Below are 25541 nucleotides of genomic sequence, written 5' to 3'. Positions count from 1 at the left end.
CTTGCCTTTCTTCCCTTATTCTTGTTCATGCCTAGGGTGCCCTTTTTCCTCCTTCTCCCCTTGTTGATTCCCTACGTAGGCTTTTTTTTGGTGAGGCAATTGGGGTTAAGTGACTTGCCCAGGGTCACACAGCTAGTAAGCGTTAAGTGTCTCAGGCCAGATTTGAACTCAGGTCCTCCTGAATCCAGGGCCACTGCGCCACCTAACTGCCCCCCAGAATTTATTTTGAGGCATTTTTTTTGGTTTGATTTTAGTGAGGCAATTGGGGTTGTGACTTGCCCAGGGTCACACAGCTAGTAAGTGTTAAGTGTCTGAGGCCGGATTTGAACTCAGGTACTCCTGACTCCAGGGCCGGTGCTCTATCTACTGCACCACCTAGCTGCCCCCCTACCTAGGCTTTTAAAGTTCAGATTACACATCATTTTCTCCAGGAAGCCTTACTATTCCCAGTGGGCGAGACTTCCATCCACCCTGTTGGACCTCATGAAACATTAGGTTTGCATTTCTCATGTACTCGTGATTTATTCTGGACTGAACTTATGTGTATATCTATTTCCCTACTAGTCTGCAGACTTCATGAGGTTAAGGTTGGTGCCTTATCTACATTTTCTATCTCGCCCAGTACATAGCCAGAGTTCTGAACACATTAGAGACTTGATAAATATTTGTTGATTTATATTGAAACCTCTGAAGTTCTCACATGAAGGAAACCAGCAAGGAAATAAAGTTTCTGTGTTCTTTTTCTGTGTATAATTTTATCTTTTTCTTTCCCAAGAGTTCTAATTTTAGGGATGAGGTCTATATACAAGGACAGCCAATAGTTGGAACAATATGGTACTGCACCACAGGCACATATCCCTAGATATTAATCATATCAGTTTGTCATATTCTCTTGACCCTTCTGGAAAGATGATGTCAGAAACTTGGAGTCTTTACAGCTTTTGGAGGATTCTACAGCTCTGGCAGAGACCTGTGGCTACCAGACTTATAACCACCCATATGTTATATGCAGAATCACTCCCTGGCAGATGTGGTGGTGGTGATGATGATGATACTAAATTCAATTTTTTTTTGCAGGGCAATGAAAGTTAAGTGACTTGCCCAGGGTCACACAGCTAGTAAATGTCAAGTGTCTGAGGCCAGATTTGAATTCAGGTGCTCCTGAATCCAGGGTTGGTGCTTTATTCACTGTACCACCTAGCTGCTCCCTAAATTCCATTTCTATAGGGCTTAACAATTTTTTTTAATTTTTAAATTTTTTTCTTTAAAAATTTTTTCCCTATAGGGCTTTAAGGTTTTTTTTACAAAGATCTTTCCTCATCAAAACCCTATGAAGATATTATTACATGGTGAAATATTATTATCCTCATTTTATGACTAAAGAAACTAAGGCTCAGAGAGGTGAAAAGATTTGCTTACAGTCATACAGCTAGTGAGTTTCAGGGACTGGAGGGAAACCGATGTCTCTTCTGACGTTTAATTCAATTCCTTTTCCAGTACATATTATACTGCCTTCTTTGGCTGTCACTATATAGCAATAGGAATATTCCATGTGTTTTCCTACTAGTGAATACCAAGGACAGACAATTTGATCTTCCTACTTCCTCTCTCATTTGTTCCCCTTTCTCCCCTCCCCCTCCCTACCCTGCCTTATCCTCCATTAGACTAGGCTCTTTCAACCAGAGATTTCATGCCAGAATGTTGCTGCCCGAAGGTTACCTGGCCCAGGATGGCATTCAGGCGCTCTGATTCACAGTCCACTACCACCAGGCGGTCCTTCTTCTTCCCCAGGTCCTGAAAGAGCATCCGATAGCCCTCCTCTGTTGTTGTTAAGATGTTGACAGCTGTCACTTGCCAGTTCTTCTCAGCAGCAGTGTCTAGGACTTTCTGTAGGACTGACAATCCTGGGGTGGAGAGATTGAGGAGAAATCGAGAGAGAAATCGAGAGAGAGAGAGAGAGAGAGAGAGAGAGAGAGAGAGAGAGAGAGAGAGAGAGAGAGAGAGAGAGAGAGAGAGAGGAAGAGGAGAGAAGAGAGTCTAAGGAAACTTGAAGATCCATTAGGAAACTTTTCACTTCCACTCCTACCCCAACCCTCATTTGGCTTCCCACACTCATTCCAGTCCTACTTATCCTTTAAAGCCTTGCTCAAGTTGCACATCTTTCTGAAAGCACTGCACTTTTACCCCAGTACCCCACTAACCTCATTCCTTTCTGAACTCCTGGGACACTGACTATCTAAAGCCTTCATGTGTCCACCTCTCCACCTCATTCTACCTCACATTTCCATAGTACTTTATAATTTACAGAAAGCTTCCCTGTGAATTAGGTACAACAACCAGCATGGTATAGTTGATAGAGAGCTGGACTTGGAAGCCTCTGGATGTGCCTCTGACACATACTGGCTATGGGACCCTGGGCAAGTAAATTAACTTCTACATACCCTAGGCAGCTCTCAAAGACTATAAACTGCTGAGAAAGTACTGACTTGAACTGGGAGAAGGGATGTCTTCACCAGGGAGTTCCCTCTATCAGGGAAATTACAAGTCCTATTCCTATCCCCATCCCTAGTTTATTTCTATATTAAAGATGAAGAAATAAATCTTGGAGAAGTTAAAAACTCAATCCCTGTGACACAGTGTAAGAAGAACTCTGGATATAGAATATAATGACCTGGATTTGAATACTTGGCTCTACCAAGAGCCAAGTATGATTTATGATAACTCACTTTTCCTCTCTGGGCCTCAGTTCTCTTATCTGTAAAATGAGAGGGTTGTACTGGATGATTTTAAAGCTTTCTTTCATTTCTAAATCCATGATTCTACAAATGGCTTCTCCTCTGTCTAGCTAGCTTGGTCTCGATTCAGGCTGAATTTTTCAAGGATGTCTTCAAAATTGTAGAAGTATATTTTTTTTAGGTGAGTAGCCTCTATTTTGGAGGGTCTGTATTCAGACCATCACAGTAAGTGCTATAGCAAGTACTCAAACACAGGTCTTTGCATTCCTGGCATAAGGACATGTTTCCTCTCAAACTAAGCTTCTCTAAGGAAAGGGTCAGTATCTTACTTTCTTAGTGTCCGTAGGGGTCACACCCAGTCCTGGGCACATAGTAGATGCTCAATAAATAAGAGTTGATTGATAGATTAAAATATTTCTTTTGTTACTGTCTCTTCCGAGACTCTTTTTATGTTTTCTTGGAGTTCTTTTTCAAAGCTTTTAGGTCAGATATTCAGTGTGGCCGAGCCTCCCTCAGGGAAGCCTGGGTCATGGCTGGTTACAGAGCTACTTCTGTGTGGAAAATGTTTTTGTTTTTCTTCTCATTCCCCAAGCCTCATCACTTCACAAAGCAGTTCCTTCCTCTAAATAGCCCGTTTCTGGCTGGAACCCAGAGTTCCTGTTGTCAGACCCAGGAAACTGTTGAAAGAAGGTAACAGGAAGGAACAAGAGGCGGGATGGTGGGGCGGGGGTGGGGGGGAGTGGGTCTCCTTGTCTCCTGTCTTTTCCTCCAAGCTATACTACTTTTAAAACTGCCAGACCAGCCTTCCAAAATTTCCCTTTCATCATCTAATAGCACTGCTCCAGAACTAGCAATAGCTCCCAGTGTTTATCATGCAAAGTAGAAACTCATCAGTCTGGTTATTTTAGGACTTGAATAATAGAACCCAACTCTACCTCCCTAACCTTATTTCCAACTGCTGCCCAACTTCCATTTTCCAGTGGAGGTACTGTGTTCATCCAAAACATTAGAGCCTTACTTCTGCAATTCATTTCACCCATTCAATCCTTGTTATCTTTTCTACTTATACATATCTTAATTATCCTTCAAAGTCCAGTTCGGATTCTATCTGCTCCCTGATCTTCCTAGAATCAAACAATATCAAAGATGGGAAAGGACCATTGAATATAAATTATTATGGCCAAAAGGGACCACCTATAGAGATCAGGCAGGTAAGTGATAAGCAGATAGAGCACCAAGCTTGGACTCATCTTTCTGAGTTCAAAGCTGACCTCAGACACTTACAAGCTGGGTGACCCTGGGAAAGTCACATAACCTCTATTTGCCTCAGTTTCCTCATCTGTAGAAAGAGCTAGAGAAGGAAATGGCAAACCACCCCAGTACCTTTGCCAAGAAAACCCCAAAGGGGTTTTCATGAAGAATTGGACAAGATTGAAAAAAATAGAGGTCATCCAATCTCTTTATTTTGCAGTTGAGGAAACTGAGATCCAGAAAGGGGAAAGAATTTACTTGTCCAATTAATATTTAAGCTATGTAGCTCAGATCCTTTAATGCTGAGTAAGCAACCTGGGACACTGTCCAAGAAGGACTGATCACAGATTGTGCATCATGACAAGGTTCTTAAGCCCTAGTCAAAGCCCTCCAATGGTTCCCTATTACTTCAAACTCCCTAGTTTGACATTTAAGGTCCTGCACAATCTGTTCAAACTTACTTATTCAGACTAATCTCATATCTGTCTTTTACACATTACATAGTGGTCGAAACAGATGACTCACTATTCCATGCATTTGTACACATTGTACCCCATCCATGGAATGGATTTTCTTCTTATCTCTGTCTGTTGAAATTATTTTTCTTTATTAAAGCCCTGCTCAGGTACCACTTTTTCCTTGAAGCTTTCCTCAGTGGTCTTTCTCTCTTTTCCCCAATTCCACACTGGAAATGAATCCTTTCCTTTCTTGAATTTCTCAGTACTGTTTTGTTTGATCTGTCTTATGCATTTCTTTTCAGGGCAGCTAGCTGGCAGAGGGGAGAGAAGGCCAGACCTGGAGTAAGGAAGATTCATCTTTCTGAATTCAAATCCTGCCTCACACTTGAGTCGTGTGACCCTGGGCAAGTCACTTCACCATGTTTGCCTCAGTTTCCTCATCTGTAAAATGAGCTGGAGGAAGAAAGGGCAAACCACTCCAGTACCTTTGCCAAGAAAACCCCAAATGAGGTCATGAAAAGTCAGACATGATTGAAATGACTGAACAACAACAAATGCATTTATCTCATTCTATCTTGTATCATAGTTATTTGTATACAATTCAGTCACCTCTATTGCGTTGTAACCTGCAGTGAAGCCCTTTGTTGATATCTTCCTGTGCTGGGAGGCAGAACAGTACAGTGGGGAAAGAGAACTAGACCTAAAATAAGGGGACCCAAGTTCAAATTCCATCTCTAATTTACTACTTGTATCCCCACTTCCCTGTGCCTTACTTTCTTCATATGTGAAATGAAAGGGCTGGACTAGATGACCTCTGAGGTCCCTTCACCCTCCATATCTATGATGCCAGGACCCCTGTGTCTCAAGGAATATATCAGGGAGGTGAAAGTTAAAGTAGGTACCCAAGAAGGAAAGGTTTTGACTACAGGATCAGGAACAGACTAGTTGCTGCCAGAGTACATGCCTAGCTAAACTGTCAGTACTCATCACTGAAAGGCTGGCCACCTTGTGAGTTAAAAAAAATCACTTAAGCCTAAGACTTCAAGAGATACATGATTGCATAGGGATGGTCACTCCCTACACCAGTGCAAATCACAGCCACCTTCATGCCTCTGTAGATGATTCCATGAGCTTCAGTGGAAAGGAAAGAAGCCTACTAGTAACAGATATCAGACTAGACGACATAACCTTAATCATAAAAAAAGAATTGACTATTAATTAATTATGTAAAAATACTAACTTTCCCCCAGTCCTAACATTTATATTATAGGGTTATTTCTAGTTCTAACATTCTATATTCTCTCCTCTAAAGTGGTCATAGATTCATAGAATACTAAATGTACTTAGCTAAGTACATCAAATTGTTGTCCATTTGTACAATAATTTTGTTTAAGAAATAGAAAGGCCAATCGGTGGAACAGATCAGGTTTATGACATACAGAAGCAAATGGATGTGAAAGCATAGTATTTGGTAAGCTCAAAGAGCCTGACTACTGGGTAAAGACTCACTAAACAATAAAAACTCATGGAAACAGTGGATAAAGCAATGGCCCTGGATTCAGGAGGTCTGGCCTCAGACACCTGACACTTACTAGCTTTGTGACCTTGGGCAAGTACTTAACCCTCACTGCCCTGCAAAAAAAATAATTAAAAAAATCTGATGGGAAAACTGGAAATTAGTCTGGCAGAAACTAACAATAGGACAAAATTTTGCCCTATATGCTAAGGATGAACTCCAAATTGATATATGACTTAGGGGGAAAAAAGGGTGACAGAGAGATCAGAGGAACAAGAAAATACCTTTCTGATCTATCGATAGAAAATAAGTTCATGACCAAAAGTGGGATAGAGAGGATCACAAAAGATAAAATGTATGATCTTTATTACATAAAATTTAAAATTAGAAGGGAAATGGGGGGGAAATCTTTACATTAAGTTTCTCTGATAATTGTCTTATTTCTAGGCTACATCAGGAACTGATTCAAATTTGTAAGTAAAAAAGCTGTTCTGCAATTGGTAAATAGTCAAAACAGTAGACTTTTATAATTTTTATTTTTTTGGTGAGGCAATTGGGGTTGAGTGACTTGCCCAGGGTCACACAGCTAGTGTCTGAGGCCAGATCTGAACTAAGGTCTTCCTGACTTCAGGGCCAGTGCTCTATCCACTGTGCCACTTAGCTGCCCCTAGAATAGACTCTGAATTGCCATTATCAATGGGCTTTTCTCAGTCCCCATCCTTCTTTACCTCTTTGTAGCTAATTTGAGCTGGTGGTCTGCTGTGAAGCAAATCACTGCCTGTCCCAGTCCCTGCCTCTTGGCACCCCATCAGTGCTCTTAGCTGGGTGTCCCATAAGCTGGAGAAGGAAATGGCAAACCACTCCAGGATCTCTGCCAAGAAAAGCCCAAATGGGGTCATGAAGAGTTGGACACAACTGAAAAACAACTAAACAATAACAAGCTGATTTGACACTGATGGTCTCTTGCTAGATCATCATCCATGTCCTATTTCCTAACTGTGGATATACTCCCAAGGCTCTGGACTGGGCTTTCTTCTCCTCTCTATACCAGTTTTTTTTAAAGGATCTCATCAGCTTTCATGAGTTGAATTATTATTTCCATGTAGATAATCCCCAGTTCTACAAACTCAGTCCAAGTGTCTCTCTCTGGACCTCCAATTCCACATTACCTATTACTGGTTAGATATTTTTTTTTTTTTTGCAGGGCAATGAGGGTTAAGTGACTTGCCCAGGGTTACACAGCTAGTAAGTGTCAAGTGTCTGAGGCCGGATTTGAACTCAGGTACTCCTGAATCCAGGGCCAGTGCTTTACCACTGTGCCATCTAGCTGCCCCTACTGGTTAGATATTTTGAGCTAGATATCCTAAAGACATTTAAATCCAACATGTCTAAGACAGAAATTACTAGCTTCCAGTTTCATTCCTCTTCTTACCTTCCCTCTTTCTATTCTATCCTATCAGGATATACGTTCCTTGAGAGTAGGGATAGTTTAATTCTTTGTATTTGTAACTTTAGCATTTGGCAAAATTTCTGGCACACAGTATATAATTAATAAAGGCTAGCTGATCAGTTGATTTCTGAGGGTACTACAATCTTTCCAGTAATGTAGGTTTGCATCTAGGATATATTCTTACCTCTCCTTTCTCATTCCCCACTCAAATTTAATCGGTTGCCAAATCTTGTTGATTTTCACTCCATGACATCTTTCACATCTATTCTCTACCCTCTGCTCACACCAGAACCACCCTAGTTCAGGCTTTTATCACCTTTTAGATGGCTTATTGCAACAATCTCCTAATTGGTCTCTGTTTTAAATCCCTGCCTTTTAAAATTCACCCTTCACTCAGATGCCACATTTATATTCTTAAAGCCCAGGTCTGATCATGTCACTCCCTTGTCCAAAAAGCTTCAAGGGGTCCCTAAGGCCTCTAGGATCAGATATAAATTCCTTTGCTTGTCATTTAAAGCTCTTTTTAATCTGGCTCCAGCCAACCTTTATAGGATCCTTAAGTATCACTCCCTTTCACACATCACATTTTAGACAAGCTAGCCTAATTGCTATGTACCATACACAGTATTCCATCTCCTTGCCTTTGGGTAGGTCCCTCATATTGAATTCATTCCCTCCTCACCTCCACATATTAGAATCTCTAGCTATCTTCAAAGCTTTGTTCTTGTCACTTCTTACCAGAGGCTTTTTTGATCCCTCTAGTTGCTAGTAGCCTCATCCCAAAATTACTTTATATAAAATATATAGACACATAAATACATATATATGCATATATATTTGTATTTACTAGTGGATACACATATTGTTCCTATCTGACAGAATCTAAACTCCTCAAGGGCAGAGACAGTTTCATTTTTATCCTAGTAGCTCTAGTACCTAGAACTTTGCTTTGCATATCATAGCTGCTTAATATGTTTGATACTAGCATCTACTTCCTTAATTTGAAGACCTGGATAGGGGCATGGCAGCCTTGGCCCCTATATAGAGCCATGGTTACAGTGGGGACAGCTCTGTCTTCAGTCTGATGCACACTGATATTACATAAGCACAGTGGCTAAAATACTACAATAAACTCATTTCACAATGGGTCCCTTGGTTGTTTAGATGCTTCATTGTCTGACCCTGTGAGATAGGTATTCTAAGTCTTATTATTCCCATGTTACAAATTCAATCCAAAATTTATTGCCTGCCTTGTGCTGAACACTAGGAGACATAGAAAATTTAGATAATATATGATCCATGCCTTCATCAAATTTACAATCTAAGACACAAATGCAGATAAGTTTGATATAAATAATTGGTGATAAATGTATTAGAGAAGTATAAGAAAAGTGTGATGTGAGGGTCAAGGGGGAGAGTCATACCCAGTTAAGGGAACCAGAGAGGTTTCCTGGAGGAGGTAATATTTGAGTTGGCATTAATAGGCCCAGTAGAAATTCAACAAGAGATTCAACAGCTGGGTGAGTAGTCAGCAAGGCTGAAAAATATATGTGGGGGTCAGTGAGAAGACCAGTTTCGTTGGATTATATTGAGTAGGACAATGGATGCTAACATGTGATAAATAGGAAGGGGGCAGAATGTGAATAGCTTGAAAGTCAAGCTAACATTTTCCCCCCAGATAGTAATGTACCTTTAATTTATGGGAGTCTGTATCTTCTTTTGAAACCTAAATCTCAAATTTTTATATCATTATTATAATTATCAGCAACAACTTCCTTTTACATAGTACCTCACTGTTTTAAAAAGTGTTTTACTCACATAACCCTGGGAGACAGCTAATGAAAGTCATCTTTTTTTCCCATTTAAAGTTGAGGAGGCTGATGCTCTAAAAAGTGTTGTGATTTGCCCAAGGTCACACAGCTCACACATGGCCTTCTGATAAAATTAAGTGTTTTCTACATTATGCCATTACAAACAAAGCAGGGTTGGAAAAATGCAGGGTCTTCATCCCAGATGAACAGAATATTAGATCTGAAGAGTTATATGTACAAAGGATCTAGAAATGATCTTAGAATACAAAACAGAGAATATTAGAGACAGAGGGTAGCTCCTAAGTCTCTTTCACTTCTGTGAGTATTTGATTAAAAATGGACAAAGGACTTCCTGAGTATTTGCTATAAGGTTGATAGTTTAAAGCAATGTCCAGGAGATAGCCTAACAGCAGGGGGATGGATTTTAGACAAAGCATTTAGGGCTTATGGTCCCAAACTGCACAGAAATGTAATCCAATTCAAGGAATGCCTCAATTCCATTGGGATTGTTCTCCTAAACCCTCAACCTGAAGTCTCAACCTCTGGCTGTGCTTACCCCGATCTGCATCATAAATGTACACAAATTTCTGCCAGTCATAGTGGTCGATGATGCTGATGAGGGCATCCTGCAGCTCAGGGCGCAGCTGGAGAACAAACTGATTGGATGTGTCAACAGGGAAGCTGGGCGTGATGAAGCAGACGTGGAGGGCCCCACAGAAGGAGGTGAGCATGTTGACTGTCTTTCTTTCGTAAAACCCAAAGATGGCGTAGACACCCTTGGAGAACTGGGAGCAGACTAGAGAAGGAAAAAAAGATAGCAATTAATAAAGATCTGGCTAGAGAATATCTTTGAAACCCAGTTTTTGGGTATTCACAGAATAATAAAACCCATAAACTTTCTCAGAAACCCTAAAGACTTCATAGATATGGTGAGAGAACTGGAAAAAGATGGAAAGAGAAAGGGGATAAAAAACCATTGGGAGTTAAAATGAGGGGACTCAATTAGGTTGATTTATTTCTCTTTTTGCAGGGAAGTGAGGGTTAAGTGACTTGCCCAAGGTCACACAGCTAGTGTCAAGTGTCTGAGGCTGGACCTGAACTCAGGTCCTCCTGAATTCAGGGCCAGTGCTTTATCCACTGAGCCACTTAGCTGTCCCCTGATTAGGTTGATTTCTGAGTTCCCTTCTGGCTCTAACATTCTTTGTTCTAAAGTCCTCCTCAAGGCAATCATTTTCTGTTCTATATCTAATATCTTTTCTAGCTCTTATGTTCTATCTTCTAAGTTACTTCCAGATTTAACATTCTTTTTTAAAGGTTCCTTCTAGCTGTGACATTCTCTGTTTTCTGGTCTCATCTAGCTCTGACATGCTAAAAATACTAACTTTCTTTCCAGTCCTAACATTCTATGTTCTAGGGTTATTTCTAGTTCTAACATTCTATATTTTATTTTCTAAAGTGGTCAGAGACATGTAGAATACTTAAGTTGAGATGCCTTGGAGGTAATATTGTCTACCCTGTATCGAACTCATTAATGCTACTTACAACAGTCATGATTTAAAAGGGTTTTCCTATTTATCATCTCATCTGATCATTGAAACAACCCTGGGAAGATGAATGTTATTATTCCAATTTAAGAGATGAAGAAAATGCCGCTCAGAAAAATGATGTTATCCAAAATCACAGATTAGGCAAATTAGAGCTGGGAAAGTTCTCCTGATTCCTTGAGCATTGAAATCTAACTATTTTCATGATGTCATTGACCACATCTCAACAAATTATAAGTTGTTACCAGAAGAAGAAAGAAGTATTTTATTTTGAAGGTCATACTTCATGGTTATACCAGTTACATTATCTACTGTTCCATCAATTGCTCAAGTCATCAGCCAGTGAGTCTATAAATATTTAATAAGCACCTACTATGTGCCAGGAACTATGTTAAGCATTGGAGATACAAAGGAAGGCAAAACACAGTCCATGTTCTCAAACAGCTCACATTTTAATAGGAGAGACATGTAAATAACAACTACTACTACTACTACTACTACTAATAATAATAAGTAGAAGATAAAGAAGAAAGAGAAGAAAAAAGGAGAAAAAGACTTTTAAAATAATAGCATTTATATAGTGCTTTTTAGAAATATGATCTCGGGGGCTGCTAGGTGGCACAGTGTATAGAGCACCAGCCCTGGATTCAGGAAGACCTGAGTTCAAATTCGGCCTCAGATACTTAACAATTACTAGCTGTGTGACTCTGGGCAAGTCACTTAACCCCAATTGCCTCACCAAAAAAAAAAATCCAAAAAAAGAAAAAACAGGAAATATGTTCTCATTCTAACCTCATAATAACACTGGGAGATTGGTGCTATTATTGTTCCCATAGGATAATGTGAGGAAACCAAGATAGATAGAGAATAAGTAACTTGCCTAAGATCATAGAGCTAGCTAGTGTTTGAGGTAGGATTTGAACTCAGGTCTTTCTGACATCAAGTCCAGCACTCAAATTATTGAATCTCCCAGCTATGCACAAACAAGCTATGGACAGGATAAATCAGAAATAATCAATAGAGAGAAGGCAAATCATGAAAGGGAAGGGAAATCATGAAAGTCTTCTTATGGAAGGTAAAATTGAGAATTGAAGGAAGACAGGGCACCCACGAGGTGAAGATGAGGAGGCATTGTAGGCAGGAGAGACAGCTAGTGAAAATGCCTGAGGTTGGGGCAGCTAGGTGGCACAGTGGATAAAGCTCCGGCCCTGGATTCAGGAGTACCTGAGCTCAAATCCGGCTTCAGACACTTGACACTTACTAGCTGTGTGACCCTGGGAAAGTCACTTAACTCCCACTGCCCCGCAAAAAAAAAAAAAGAAAAAAAAAGAAAATGCCTGAGGTTGAGAGACAGAGTGTCTTGTTCAATGCCAGGAAGCCAGTAAATAGAAGGGGGGGGGGAATATAAAGTATAAGAACACTGTAAATGTCTAGTTTTTATCATACTTGAGATTTTTGTGTGCAATGCATCCACTTACCTAGTCTTTTGAGAAAAATGTATATGTATACACACACACACACACACTATACATATGTGTGTATATGTCTATCTCTGATATGGAGATAGAGATATATCTCTTTAGATAGAACCATATATCTATCCATGGAGATGTCTCTATATCCCTGTCTCTATATCCATCTATATATCTGCATATATACAAACACACATACATACATATTACTGCCTTAGTTCTGCTGTATGAAAATCAGTAAGAGGACCTTAAGTCCCTACAGCCAATGATTTGATGTACTTAGCTAAGTAGTTTAGGGATTTGGGTCATGGTGGTAATGAGTCCTAGATCATGATTTCAATGTCTACATGGGTTATACCCATGAAAGGTTTCCTGGAGGAAGTAGGACTTGAGCTAATTTTTGGAGAATGGCAACAACATATGAGCAACATTACAGAGATGAATCTATATCTTATATGTCTAATCTTAATAGCCATATTAACATAACTTCTAAAGTTTTACAAAGAACTTTACATATACTAGAACATCTGGGTTCAAATCCTAACCCTGATGTGTAGTAGCTGTGTGATCATATATGTCATATAAAGTAACTTGCCTAAGGTCATATAACTAGTATCATAGGCGATATCAGAGACTCATAACCCAGTCTCCTGTTTCCAAATCTGCTGCTCTTTCCACTACTCTCTGCTGAGAAGAGGTAGCTAAATCGCTCATGGTTATCTGTATTCAATATCAATCCAGCTTTCAAACTAATTTCTATTTCCTGGGGAGGGAGATTAAAGTCTCATCTTGCAGCAGTTCCACATTTCGGTGCAAAAAGAAGCTAGGTTCAGTTTGCTTGTCTTAGCTAAAAATTTCTGAACTTCTTTTGTGACCTGTCAAGGCTGCAGAAGACAGTTATGGCTTTCATACACTGTTATCTTAAACATGGCATTTTCCTTCATATGTTATAGCCAGAACAGCATTATCCCCAAAGCAGAAATGTTAAACACATGGCTTGTGGGCTGAACATGGCCCACAACACTCCTAAGCATGGCACAAACCAGATTAAAATGTAATATTTTACCAAATAAATTTATTTGGAAAATCATAGTTTATAAAATAAATATTTTGAGAAAAATTTAACAACATAAATAAACATAGATAATATTAATATGTGGTTTTCTTAGTCAATTAGTGGCCTGTAGGGATCCTTATGTATGGTGTAACAGCGTTTTTCTATTTGAGTTAAGAAGCAAGAATAAGTACTTTTGGGCAGCTAGGTCATAGAGTGGATAGAGTGATGGGCCTGGCGTCAGAAAAACTCTTCCTGAATTAAAATCCAGTCTCGGACACTTACTAGCTGCATGACCTAGGCAAGTCGCTTAGCCCTGTTTGCCTCAGTTTCCTCATCTGTAAAATGAGCTGAAAAAGGAAATGGCAAACCAATCCAGTATCTTTGCCAAGAAACTCTCAAATGGGGTCGTGAAGAGTCGAATATGATGAAAAAAAGCCTGAACAAGATAACATGCTTTTATCTTACTTATGTACGTGGTTCCCCTCTTTTAGTTTTGGGGATAGTCCAAGTTAATCAACACATCTTATAAGCACCATTTCTTAAGACTGCTTCATGTGCATTAGCCCACATAAGTGGCATGACAATAATTATAATAAAAAGACCAATTAGGAGTTTCTTGCAATTATCTAGGCAAAAAGCAATGAAGGCTTTAACTAGGGTGGTGTTTGTGTGAGTAATGAGAAGGGGTTGGGTGTCTTGGAGGTAGAAATGGCAAGAATTGGCAACTGATTGGGTATGTGCAGTGAGGGAGTGGGAGGATCACACTGTTATTCTGTTATTCTAGGATAATACTGCTGGGAGACTGGGGAGATGGTGCCTTCAATAGAAATAGGAAAGTTTGGAAGATAGGTGAGTTTGGGGAGTAAAAAGAATGAATTCTTTCTGAACATGTTGAGTTACCTGTGGGATATCCAGATTGAAATCTCTAATAGGCAACTGGGGGGGTTCTGAATTGAAGTTTAGGGAAGAGACAACTTGGATATATGTATCTGTGAGTCATTTGCATAGGGATGATAATTAAACCTATGGGAGTTGATGAGGTCACTAGGAGAAAGAGTATAAAAAAAAAGAGAAGAGGGCCTAGGACAGAACCTTAGGGGAACACCCATAGTTAAGGGGCATTTTATAGATGATGAGCCAGCAAATGAGTAGACAGATAAAAGGAGAATAAGAAGTAAGCAATGCCATAAAAACCCAGAGAGCAAAGAGTATCCAGGAAAGGGGGTCAACAGTGTTAAATGAAGCAGAAGTCAAGAAGGATGAGAATTGAGGCAAGACCATCAAATATGGCTACTGAGAAATCATTCATAACTTTGGAGAAATCATTATCAGTTGAGTGATGAGGTTAGAAGCCAGATTTTCAGAGGGGTGAAGAATGTGAAAGAGGAGAAGTAAAGGAAGTGAGTATAGACAATTTGGATGAGAAACTGAGGAGAGATCTAGAAGAATTAGTTTGGGGAAATATTAGGGACTTATGGGTGAAGGGTTTTTAAGGATGGGGGAGGCTTGGTCATCTTTGAAGGGAATAGGGAAGGAAGCAAAAGACAGGGAAAATTGAAGATTAAAGAGAAAGGGGAGAGGGGAATGATTAAGGTGGCAATTCACTGAAAAAGACCGGGTGGAGGTGCTAGATTCAGGATACAAGTAGAGTGTTGGCCTTGGCAAGTCCACACCGGGCCAAAGAAAGCAAGATTGGGAGATAATATCAAGAGGTTCTACGATGAAAGGAAGTGTGGGATGTGAAGTGCAAAACAAATGGCCTCAATTTTTTTTTCTAGCAAAGTTGAAAAAAGGAACCAGATGAGAGGGTAGAGGAAAGAGGAGGTTTGAGAAGAGAAGGGATTTGGAATAGCTTCTGTGATGAGGAACTTACCACCTTACAAAACAACTAATCCCAAATTGGGATAATTTGTATGGCTACACACCTCCCTGTAACATCTTTTTTTTTGTTGTTTGGGTTTTTTTGTTTTGCTTTGTTTTTGTCTCTGTAACATCTATAACTGGTCCCTGTACTGGTGTTTGGGTCCAAGCCAAACAAATTTTAACCTCTCTTCTATATGACAGAGCTTCAAATATATGAAGACAGATATATTCTTTTCTCTCTTCCCCTCCTTAATTTTCTTTGCCTAGATGCTGGGGACCTTTAGTGGCCTTAGCATAAAACCTCTGTTTTTCAATGGTGTCTGCATATTAAAAGGCATACACACGCCCACAGGTGGTAATGGAGACAACTGTTGGTTCCCTAACCTTTCCTGACCTCTGCCTGGGGTAGCCACCCTTAAAGGAAATGGCTGTCTACTCTCCACCCACAAACCATTTGCTGTTTCCTGCTAATGAGGACACACTGTCCTTCCGAGGCAGACAATGGGAAGTGTCTTGAAATGCCAATAGTAATTGCCTGCATTGAGATTTCCATAAATATGGATTTCTCCACCAGTAAGCATGCATCCTATATTTTTCTTCCCCCCACCCCCCACCATGTTAAATATAGATTTGTCAAAATGCATGATCTGTCTTATGAGGTGAAAAGAATATTGGCAGTGCACGCAATCCCCTGAAAATATTATAATATGAGCTATGGTATTTTTAGGATCATTTCAGCCTAAGCCAGGATGAAATGTTTTCATATCGAATCTAGATTCTTAAATATGTCAGGTTCATTTTTCTTAGGTCATCTGCTCAATTTTGAAGATTCATAGGGCAGTTCAGGTTTGAGGGAACCTCAGAACATAGAACTTAGAATTTCAGAGCTGAATTGGGGACCATGGACCATAATAGTAATAAGGACATAGATGGTACAGGCTTTTACTGATCTAGGGAACTTCCAGTGAGTAAACCCCTATTCCTATACAGAAAAGCATCCGATCTGCAGTGTCTGCCTCGGAATGTTGCCTGGGTTCGATGAGAGGGTCAGTGACTTCCTAAAGATCACCCAGCCAGTATGTAGCTCACTGCATTTGGAGAGGCTGGTGACCAGAAGTCAGGTTACAAGGTAATGAGTTTGGGGGGCTTTAGCCACCTGCTGCTAAAGTGTTGGAAGAACTGTCTCAATGGAATGACTGTCCATGCTGGTTGATGGAATCACAGCTCTTTTGACTTGCAGAAACAATACTGAAGTTTACCTTTCTGAACCCATATCACCCCTCCAAGTGATCTTTATGCATGCCTATGATCACAGCACCCTCCTACTCAGAAAGGTTCAGTCGCTCTGCATTGGTTTAATACCTTGCATTTATAAAGAAATGTGTACACACACACACACACACACACACACACACACACACACACACATAATATCTTCCAATCCCTATAACAATCTTGTGAGACAGGTCCTATTAGCACGCCCATTTAACAGATAAAAAAACTGAAGCTCTGAGGTTAAATGAGCAAGGATATTTTCTTGTGGGACCTTTTTAGGCAAATGTAGATTAAAAAAATTTTGAAAAGGGGTCCCTGCCTGAGAATTTCACCATACTACCCTACCCCACAACTCTCTTGGCACTCAGCTCCTAGGAGGCCAGGGTCTAAGAACCCACATCTTAGAAAAAGGAACCCAGGACCGCACATCTAGGTGTCTGAGGTTTGATATGAATCCAGGTCTATTTGCTATATCATGATGCTTCTCTAATGAATAAAGTTCAAACTACTGATCCTAATACTTAAAAGGCCTCCAATCATGTGGCTTCAGTTTAAGTCTGCTACTATTCCCTTTTATTATAGTTTACATTTCAACCAAATTGGAGTACTCCTGCTCCTAGTTCTTATCCATCCCTTTTCTTGCCTCAACACCTTGGCTGAAAACATCCTCTAGACTTGGAATAGGTTCTGCACTGCCCCTTTGTCTGCTGAAATACATATCATCATTTTTATGAGGCTATTGGGGTTAAGTGACTTGCCCAGGGTCACACAGCTAGTAAGTGTCAAATGTCTGAGGCCGGATTTGAACTCAGGTACTCCTGACTCCAGGGCCGGTGCACTGCGCCACCTAGCTGCCCCCTTTTTATATTAAAAAAATTTTTTTTTCCTCCCATCTTTTAAAGGTTTCCACCATGAACCCTTTCCTCCATGACACTTCCCCTAACAATCCCATGGGAAGTGATCTGTGCATCAACATCTTCATAGCACTTTGCCTGGCTATCACTAACAAACCACCAACCTTTCCCATTAAAGGACAAGGACCCTGAGGGTAGAGACCAAGTTTTTTTTTTTGTTTCTTTTTTTTTATCTTGGCATACCTCAATGCTGGGCATGGTACATTGCACAAAATAGGTGTCTAATAAATTTATATTGAATTGTACCAATTCTCACAACAACCTCTGTGAGGTAGATAATGAAAATATTATTGGCCCTCATTTATAGATGAAAAAATAATGTTTAGAATATACAATGTTAGAGGTGAAGGGATTGCAGAAGACAGAATGCCAGTAACGAAAGGGACTTTAGTGATCGTCTATTTTAACATCCTCGTTTTTGTTTTTAATTGCACTTTTGTATATGGGACTCCCTGTGAGAAAACTCCTTCACTGATATAGATCTTTATCTTCTCTGCAACTCATTGTCATAGACAATAGCATAGGACAATGAGATGTTAAGTCAGCTCACCATGGTCATACAGGCAGGATGTGCTAGAGATATTACTTGAACTCAGACCATCCCCAGCTTTCTGTACTACATTCTTTATCTAGAACATCATCCTGATTCTCCCTCTCACTTTTACAGATGGAAAAACTAAGGTTCTCAGAAAGAAAGTGATTGGCTCAAAGGCTTTACAACAAATTATCTACCAAGTCAGGACTCGATCCAGGTCTCCAGCTTTAATGATCTTTTTGTTATAACATAGGCCTCCCCCTCAAGACTTTCTATCAGTTGGACCCTTTGTGATAGGTGAAAATGCCTTACAGTGAGGTTCTGGGATGATTTAGAAAATCCAAGTTAATTGGTAAATCAGGTTCATTTTCATGCTGTCCCCAAACACCTGAATACTTGATTTGAGTGGTTTTTCTAAGGTCTTCTGTCCCCTTGTGACCTGCTTGCCACATTTATTCTTCTCACAGATTTGTTTGATTCTCAGGCTTTTCACACGCTCCACAATTCTTTGTTTTAGCAGGGACAGGAAACAGAAACACCCCCCCCCCCCCCAGTAGAGTGTGAAGTGTTATTTTCTCAGGCTTTAAGAAGCAGGAATATTCTCTTGTGTGGGGCTCCCTTAAGCAGAAGGATTAAGAAAACTTTGAAGAAGTAATCCTGACTTTGAGGATTTGTCCATACCAACCTGTCTTCCAATTCCATTGGTATTCAGTCTCTAGGAAGATAGAGGCAATGTAGTGCTAACATTGTGCCTTACATAATACATAAGCACATAGTAGGTGCTTAATAAATGTTTACTGACTGATGATGGACTGAATCCATTGTACAGTCCTCAAGAGGCAGGAGAGGACAGGTCTAGTCTTTTGACTGCCTCTAGCTGGCTAGCTAGCTGTGTGACTTTGGGCAAGTTATCCACTTTCAGCCTCAGTTTCCTTCCCTATAAGATGGTGATGACAGAATCAAGTCATTTGACTTCTGACTGTCTACAGTCAATTTTCATAAATCGCAGAGCAGATGTTGATCTGCTTCAAGAGAGCGTTCCCTCACTGGGGGTTGTTGTAAATCAAAGAAATCACAAGTCCTGCATTAAAAAACAAAAACAAACAAAAAAGCATGGAATGCTGGCATAGAAAGACCTCAAAGGCCATCCATGCAGAACAATCCCACAATTTTCTGATTGAGGAAACTGAGGCCCAGAAAGTAAAAGGGATTTGTTTGAGATCACATAGAGAGTTAAGAAACAGCTGAGGTGAGAACTCAGTTCTCCTGATTCCTGGTCCAGTACTCTGTCTTTTTTTTTTTTTTTTTTGGTGAGGCAATTGGGGTTGAGTGACTTGCCCAGAGTCACACAGCTAGTAAGTGTTAAATGTCTGAGTCCAGATTTGAACTCAGGTCCTTCTGACTCCAAGGCTGGTGCTCTATCCACTGTACCACCTAGCTGCCCCCGAGTGCTCTGTCTTGAGTAAGTAAATTTCCTTCTCTGAGCCTGATTCTTTGTTCAAAAAATAGGAACAACCATCCTTGCCATACTTATTTCTCCCCTTTTTCCCACTCTCTAACTGGGAAGATCAAATGAGATAAGGGATGTCATAGTGTTTTGAAAAGCACAAAAGCCAATATCACATTACTAAACATTGACATCTTAAAATATAATATCATTCTTCTACCAGGGTACTCCTTTATCATGGAGTACTACTTTTGACAGGCTTGACAAAGCAGGGAAGGCTCAGCCAAACAATCTATGCATTTGTCCTAGCTAGCACCATCCTAGTTAAATCTGGAGAAGAACATTACTAGAGAGTTGGTCTCAGGATACAGCAATTCACAAAGTTTGAAATCAAGACCCATAGTTTGAGGTTCTATCTGCCAGTCTATTCTAAAGCTCTCTTGGCACTCGGTCTCTAGCAAGATTGAGGCAATATACCTTAAAAATATCCATGGAGTGGTAAAAAAAAATAACTTGGCTAAAAGTGAAGAGACTTGGGCTCTGGAAGGGCTGTGATCTATGTCATGAGACCAAATGCCCACACTAATAAAAATTATAGTTCCTTGATATAAGATCATATTACTAATAATCATATATAAGTTATAAAAAAAGTGATTAAAAGGGTTTACTTAGGTCAACCCTTTAAGGTCCCATTTAGCTAATTATAAATATTACTATATTCAGTATGTTATCTTTAAGCAAGACAGGTTACTGAGACGACAGTAGAAGAGGAGGGGGCTGGAAATGGGCTGGGTCCACTCCATTCCCAGGATTTCTCACCTTTGGAAACAAGCCAGGATCATATAAAGGAGCTCTCTTTCTACACTGGAAAGGGAAAAGACTGTCTCTAGTTTTTTGATGGGGGATGTAAAAGCCAGAACTTCTACTTGGACGGTCCCTGTCTCTCCTCCTCTTCCCTTCTTGTGCTAATGGATATGCTCAGGTTGCAAGCTGCAGGCTGCATCTGTCCTTACTCCAGGCTGTCAGCAGAGGGAAGAAGGAAGCTGTGGCTTAATTGACAGGTGCCAACAGAGTAACAAGAGCCTGGAGCAGACTTATCTCATGCAAAGTTTTCATATGAAAATGGTATTATGTAAGAAACAGAAGAGATTAATAGTGTCATTCTAGGCCAGCAACCATTTACATGAATGGAAAGTTTGACTTGATTCTATCATTTTAACAAATATTTATTAAATGTATACTAGATGTGAATCTACTGGTGGCAGTGAGAGTAAAATAGAGGAAATAGGTATGAAAGATACTAGGGAGCAGAGCTAGAAATATGGATGACTGAAAATATGGAGGAGAGGTGAAAATGAGATTTGAGAATTGACTATCTGAATAGTGAGGAAGAAGAAAAGATAATGTTAAATTAGAAGTAAGGGATGGTTCCTGCTTTATTGAAGCTTACAACTTAGTTGGGGAAAATGACACATAGACAAATAATTATAGTACAGAATGGTACACAATTTCATTATAGAAGTACTAAAAAGGTCGACGTGAATGAATTGTCCTCGTTAATTACCAAGGGGGAATAGGAGATATCACGTGGGCTATTTTTGAGCTTGGTTGTGGGTAAGGTTTTTTTTTAATCATAAAAGTATTTTTATTATTTTCCAGTTATATGTAAAGATAGTTTTCAACATTTGTTTTCCTAAGGTTTTTAGTTCCAAATTTTTCTCCCTCCCCCTCTCCCCAAGACAGAAAGCAATACAATATAGGTTATATATGTGCAATCATATCAAACATATTTCTGCATTAGTCATGTTGTGAAAGAAGAATTAGAACAAAAGGGAAAAACCTCAAAAAAGAAAAAAAACCAAAAGTAGAAACAGTATGGTTCAATCTGCATTCAGAATCCAGTTGTTGTTGGTTTCTGGATGTGGAGAACATTTTCCATCATGAGTTCTTTGGAAATGTCTTGGATCACTGCACTGGCAAGAAGAGCTAAGTCTATCATACTGTGTAAAATGTTCTCCTGGTTCTGCTCACTTCACTCAGCATCAGTCCATTTAAGTCTTTCCAGGTTTTTCTGAAATCTGCCTGCTCATCATTTCTAACAGCACAATAGTATTCCATTACATTCATATGCCACAACTTGTTCAGCCATTCCACAATTAATAGGAATTCCCTCAATTTCTAATTCTTTGCCACCACAAAGAAGGTTGCTATAAATATTTTTGTACATGTTGGTCCTTTCCCCCTTTTTATGATCTCTTTGGAATACGGATATGGGTAAGGTTTTAAAAGGGGATGGAAGAGTGGGAGAGACTATTCTGGGAATAGGTTAAATGATGGGAAAGCACAGAGATTTAGTCTGGGTGTTTTGCAGAGTATCTATCTGTAGGGGGTTGCATGAGATAAGGCTGGAAAGGTAGGACGATTACAGAGGGTCTTTAATTCTAGAAATTCCAAAGAATCTTCACTTTACTTAATAAGAAAAAGGAGCTACTTAAAAGTTTTAAATGGAAGAGTACCATGATCAGATATATGTGTGTGTAAGGAAGTTATTTTTCTTTTGGAAAAAATGTAAAAGAAGGATTGGAAAGAAAGAGCCTACAAGCTAAAAGATTAATTAGCAGCCTATTTTTCAAAGTCCAGGATGACGGTGATGTCAGGGTCTCTACTAAGGTGGTAATGAGTGGAATAGAGGAGAGGTGAAGGATGCAAAAGAGATTATTATGGAGGTAGAAACAAAAAGAACTGACAAATAATTGGATGTGGGATATGAGGAAAGCAAAGCCAAATTTGAATCATGGTAGATTTGATGAATCATGGTATCACTTATGGAGAAAGTGAAGTCAGAAAGAGGAGCAGATTTAGGGAGAACAATATTAAGCTCAGAGTTGGATTTATTGAATTTAAGGAGCTAGTGGAACATCCAGGTGGACATATCCTATAGGCAGTTGGATCTATGGGTCTGGAATTAGAGAGGGATGTTATTATAGATTGGAGAGTCATCAGTACAGAAGTGGTAATTGAAGCAGTTGGAACAAATAAGATTGCCAAAGGAGAGCATATAGAAAGAATGAATAGATAGCTGAAAACAAACTTGCGGAATGCCCACGTCAGGAAGAAGAGCCAAGAATGATAGAGATGGAGAAAGGGAACCATTCATTCAGTCAACAAACATTTAAAGTGCCTAGTATTGCAATACATTGTGCCAGGTTGTGGGGGAACAAACAAAAATAAAAGTCTCTGCCCACAAAGAATTAGTATTCTACTGGGAGAATAAAACATATACATAGATACATAGCGTATAAGGTAAGGAGTGAAGGCGACTAAGGAGAAATCCTACAAATACTCTAAAATATGAACAGGGAGAGGGCAGTACAGTTGTTACCTGTGGTGGTGGGTAATCAAGGAAGGCTTCATAGGGAAGATAGCGCCTTGGTCAAACTGAGAACAAAGATAAGGATTCTTAAAAGCTGAGATGGGATTGTATTTTGGGCATGAAGTATTAATGTTTGTGTGAAATCATGGAAGCCAGAAACAGTATATCAAGGTTGAGAAATAGTTGGTTGTTAAGTGTGGCTGGAATTCTGAGGAATTGAAGGAGAGTCAGGTGAAATAATACTATAAAGGTAGGTTGGCATGAGACTGGAAGGTCTTATGTTAGGCTAAGAAGATTATATTTTATCCTATAGATAATGTGGAACAACTGAAGAGTTTTTTAATTCCTGGAGAGATATGGTCAGGCCTGTGCCTTAGGAAGATTAGGTAGGATAGATTGGCAAGGAGGGAGGTGATAGAAAAAGAAGTTATTACAAGAGTTTAGATGACAGGTGATGATAGTAGAGAGTAAACGATAGTAGAGAGCAAGAGATGAATGATATAAGATCTAGAAGGGCACAGGAGGAGAGAATGTTCAAAAGGAAGAGGCCATCAACAATGTCCAAAGTTGCAGAGAAGAGAAAGATGAGGGCTAGGAGGACATAGGATTTATTGTTCAGGGATCATTGGTGACCTTTTAGAAAATAATTTCATCATAGCAGTGGATTCAAAAAATCAGAACAAAAGGGCCTAAGGAATAAATGGTAGGAAATTGAAGGTATATGTGATATCATATACAAACTGGGGCATCTAGAGGGGTTCACCACCTTGAAAATGTTCCTAATACTTGCACTTACTAATTTGTAGGGCTGTTGTGAGGCAATAACTTTGTAAATCACATGCACTAAAGATAGTAGGACAATTGTTATAATAATAATGGTTCTTATTTTATTGCCATTGTTTTAGTGCTCATCACTTCTCATTTAAATGACTATAATAGCCCCCTAACTGGTCATCCTCTCTTCTCACTGCCATCTCATCCATCCTGCATAGATTGCCAAATTAATTTTTCCAATGCTTAAATCTCATCATGTCATCACTCTACTCAAACACCATCAGAAGCTTCCCATTGACTACAGAAAAAAATCCAAACTCCTTAAATTGGCATTCAAAACCCTTCAAAATCTCATTCCATCTTACCTTCTCAACCTTATATCATAACATGCTCCAGTGAGACTTGATGAGTCATTGTCTTCCACTGTTTCTTCATTTCCCAACTCCATGTTATGTTGCTCATTCTATTTTCTCTATTTAGAATGCTCCCTGAACCATATTCAATTCAATTCAATGAACATTTATCAAGTACCTACTGTGTGTCAGGAACTGTGCTAAGTGCCAGGAACATAAAAAGGCAAAAGACAGTTCCTGCCTTCAAGAAGCTCACAATCTAATAGGGGAGACAACATGCAAATATATACAAAGCAAGCTATATAGGAGATAAATAGGAAATCATTAAAAGAGGGAAAGCATTGGAATTAAAAGGTGTAAGCTTCCTGTAGAAGGTGGGATTCTATTTGGGACTTAAAAGAAGTTAGGATGGTCAGTAGTTGGAGTAAAGGAGGAAGAGCACACCAGGCATGGGGGACAGCCAGAGAAAATTCCTAGAGTGAAGTGTCTTGTTTGTAGAATAGGCAGGAGGCCAGTGACCCTGGATAGAAAAGTGTGTGGGGGATTAAGGTGGAAGAATACTGGAAAGGTAGAAGGAGGCTAGGTTGTGAAGGGCTTTGAATGCCAAACAGTGCACTTTGTATTTGATCCTGAAGGCAATAGGAAGCCACTGGAGTTTATTGAGCGGTGAGGTGACATGACCAGGCTTATGTTTTAGGAAAATCACTTTAGTGGCTGAAAGGGAAAAGGATTTGAATAGGGAGAAACTTGAGGCAGACAGATTCATCAGCAGACTGTTAAGATGTTAAGTGATTGAGGGCCTGCATTAGAACAGTGTCAGAGGCAAGAAGGAGGCATATTTGAGATTAGAAAATTGAAATCAGGGGCAGTTAGGTGGCACAGTGGATAGAGCACCAGCCCTGGATTCAGGAGGACCTGAATTCAAATCCAGTATCAGACACTTAACACTTACTAGCTGTGTGACCCTGGGCAAGTCATGTAACCCCGATTGCCTCACCAAAAAAAAAAAGAAAAAGAAAAAGAAAAAGAAAGTTGAAATCAACAGGCCTTGGCAACAGCTTAGATAGGGGGACAGAGAGATTGTAAAGAGTCCAGGATAACTTCTAGGTAGCCTGAGGGATTGGGAGGATGATATTGCCCTTTACAGTAAAATGGAAGGTGTGGGAGGAGGGTTTAGGAGAATAGATATTGAGTTCTGTTTTGGACGTATTGAGTTTAAAATGTCTACCGGACATCCAATTCAAGATACCTGAAAAGCAGTTGGAGATGTAAGATAAGAGATCAGGATAGAGTTTGGGTCAGGAAAAGTATATTTGAGAATCATGGGCAGAAAGATGGGAATTAAGTCCATGGTAGTTGATGAGATCACCAAGTGAAATACTATAGAGGGCAAAGAGAAAAGGACCCAAGACAGAACCCTGAGGGATACCTATGGTTAGAGGGGGTGATCTGGAGGAGGATCCAACAAAGGAGACTGAGAAGGAGGAAAACCAAGAGATAGTGATGCCCTTCACTTCCTTTATGGTCTCTGTTTCAAGTACACTATCCTCTAAGAAGTTTTGCTTGAGACCCTTCCTCTATTGTAGGTGCCCTTTGATTTGAACTGAATCTTACTTTATGCCTTTCATTTTACTACTACTAAAAAAAATAGCATTTATATAGAACTTTGCAGTTTGTAAAGTACTTTACATATGCTATCTCATTTGATCCTTT

At 39.7% G+C, this 25541-nt stretch overlaps 1 protein-coding gene across 2 annotated transcripts in view; it reads right to left on the bottom strand.

Moving 5' to 3' along the window:
- Window positions 1-25541, bottom strand: part of GRIA1 (glutamate ionotropic receptor AMPA type subunit 1) — a 351797-nt gene that overhangs the window by 180963 nt on the left and 145293 nt on the right. For both annotated transcript variants that reach the window (XM_043985355.1, XM_043985354.1), the window contains exons 3-4: window positions 9778-10017; window positions 1720-1904 (exon numbers count right to left, since the gene is read on the bottom strand). In XM_043985355.1, coding sequence (XP_043841290.1) covers window positions 1720-1904; window positions 9778-10017 — 425 coding nt within the window. The remainder of the gene's footprint in view (window positions 1-1719; window positions 1905-9777; window positions 10018-25541) is intronic.

The sequence above is a fragment of the Dromiciops gliroides genome, chromosome 2, assembly GCF_019393635.1.
Source record: "Dromiciops gliroides isolate mDroGli1 chromosome 2, mDroGli1.pri, whole genome shotgun sequence".
Lineage (NCBI taxonomy): Eukaryota > Metazoa > Chordata > Mammalia > Microbiotheria > Microbiotheriidae > Dromiciops > Dromiciops gliroides.
Note: the sequence above shows the minus strand (reverse complement) of the source record. Positions and strands in the feature narration are given on the sequence as shown.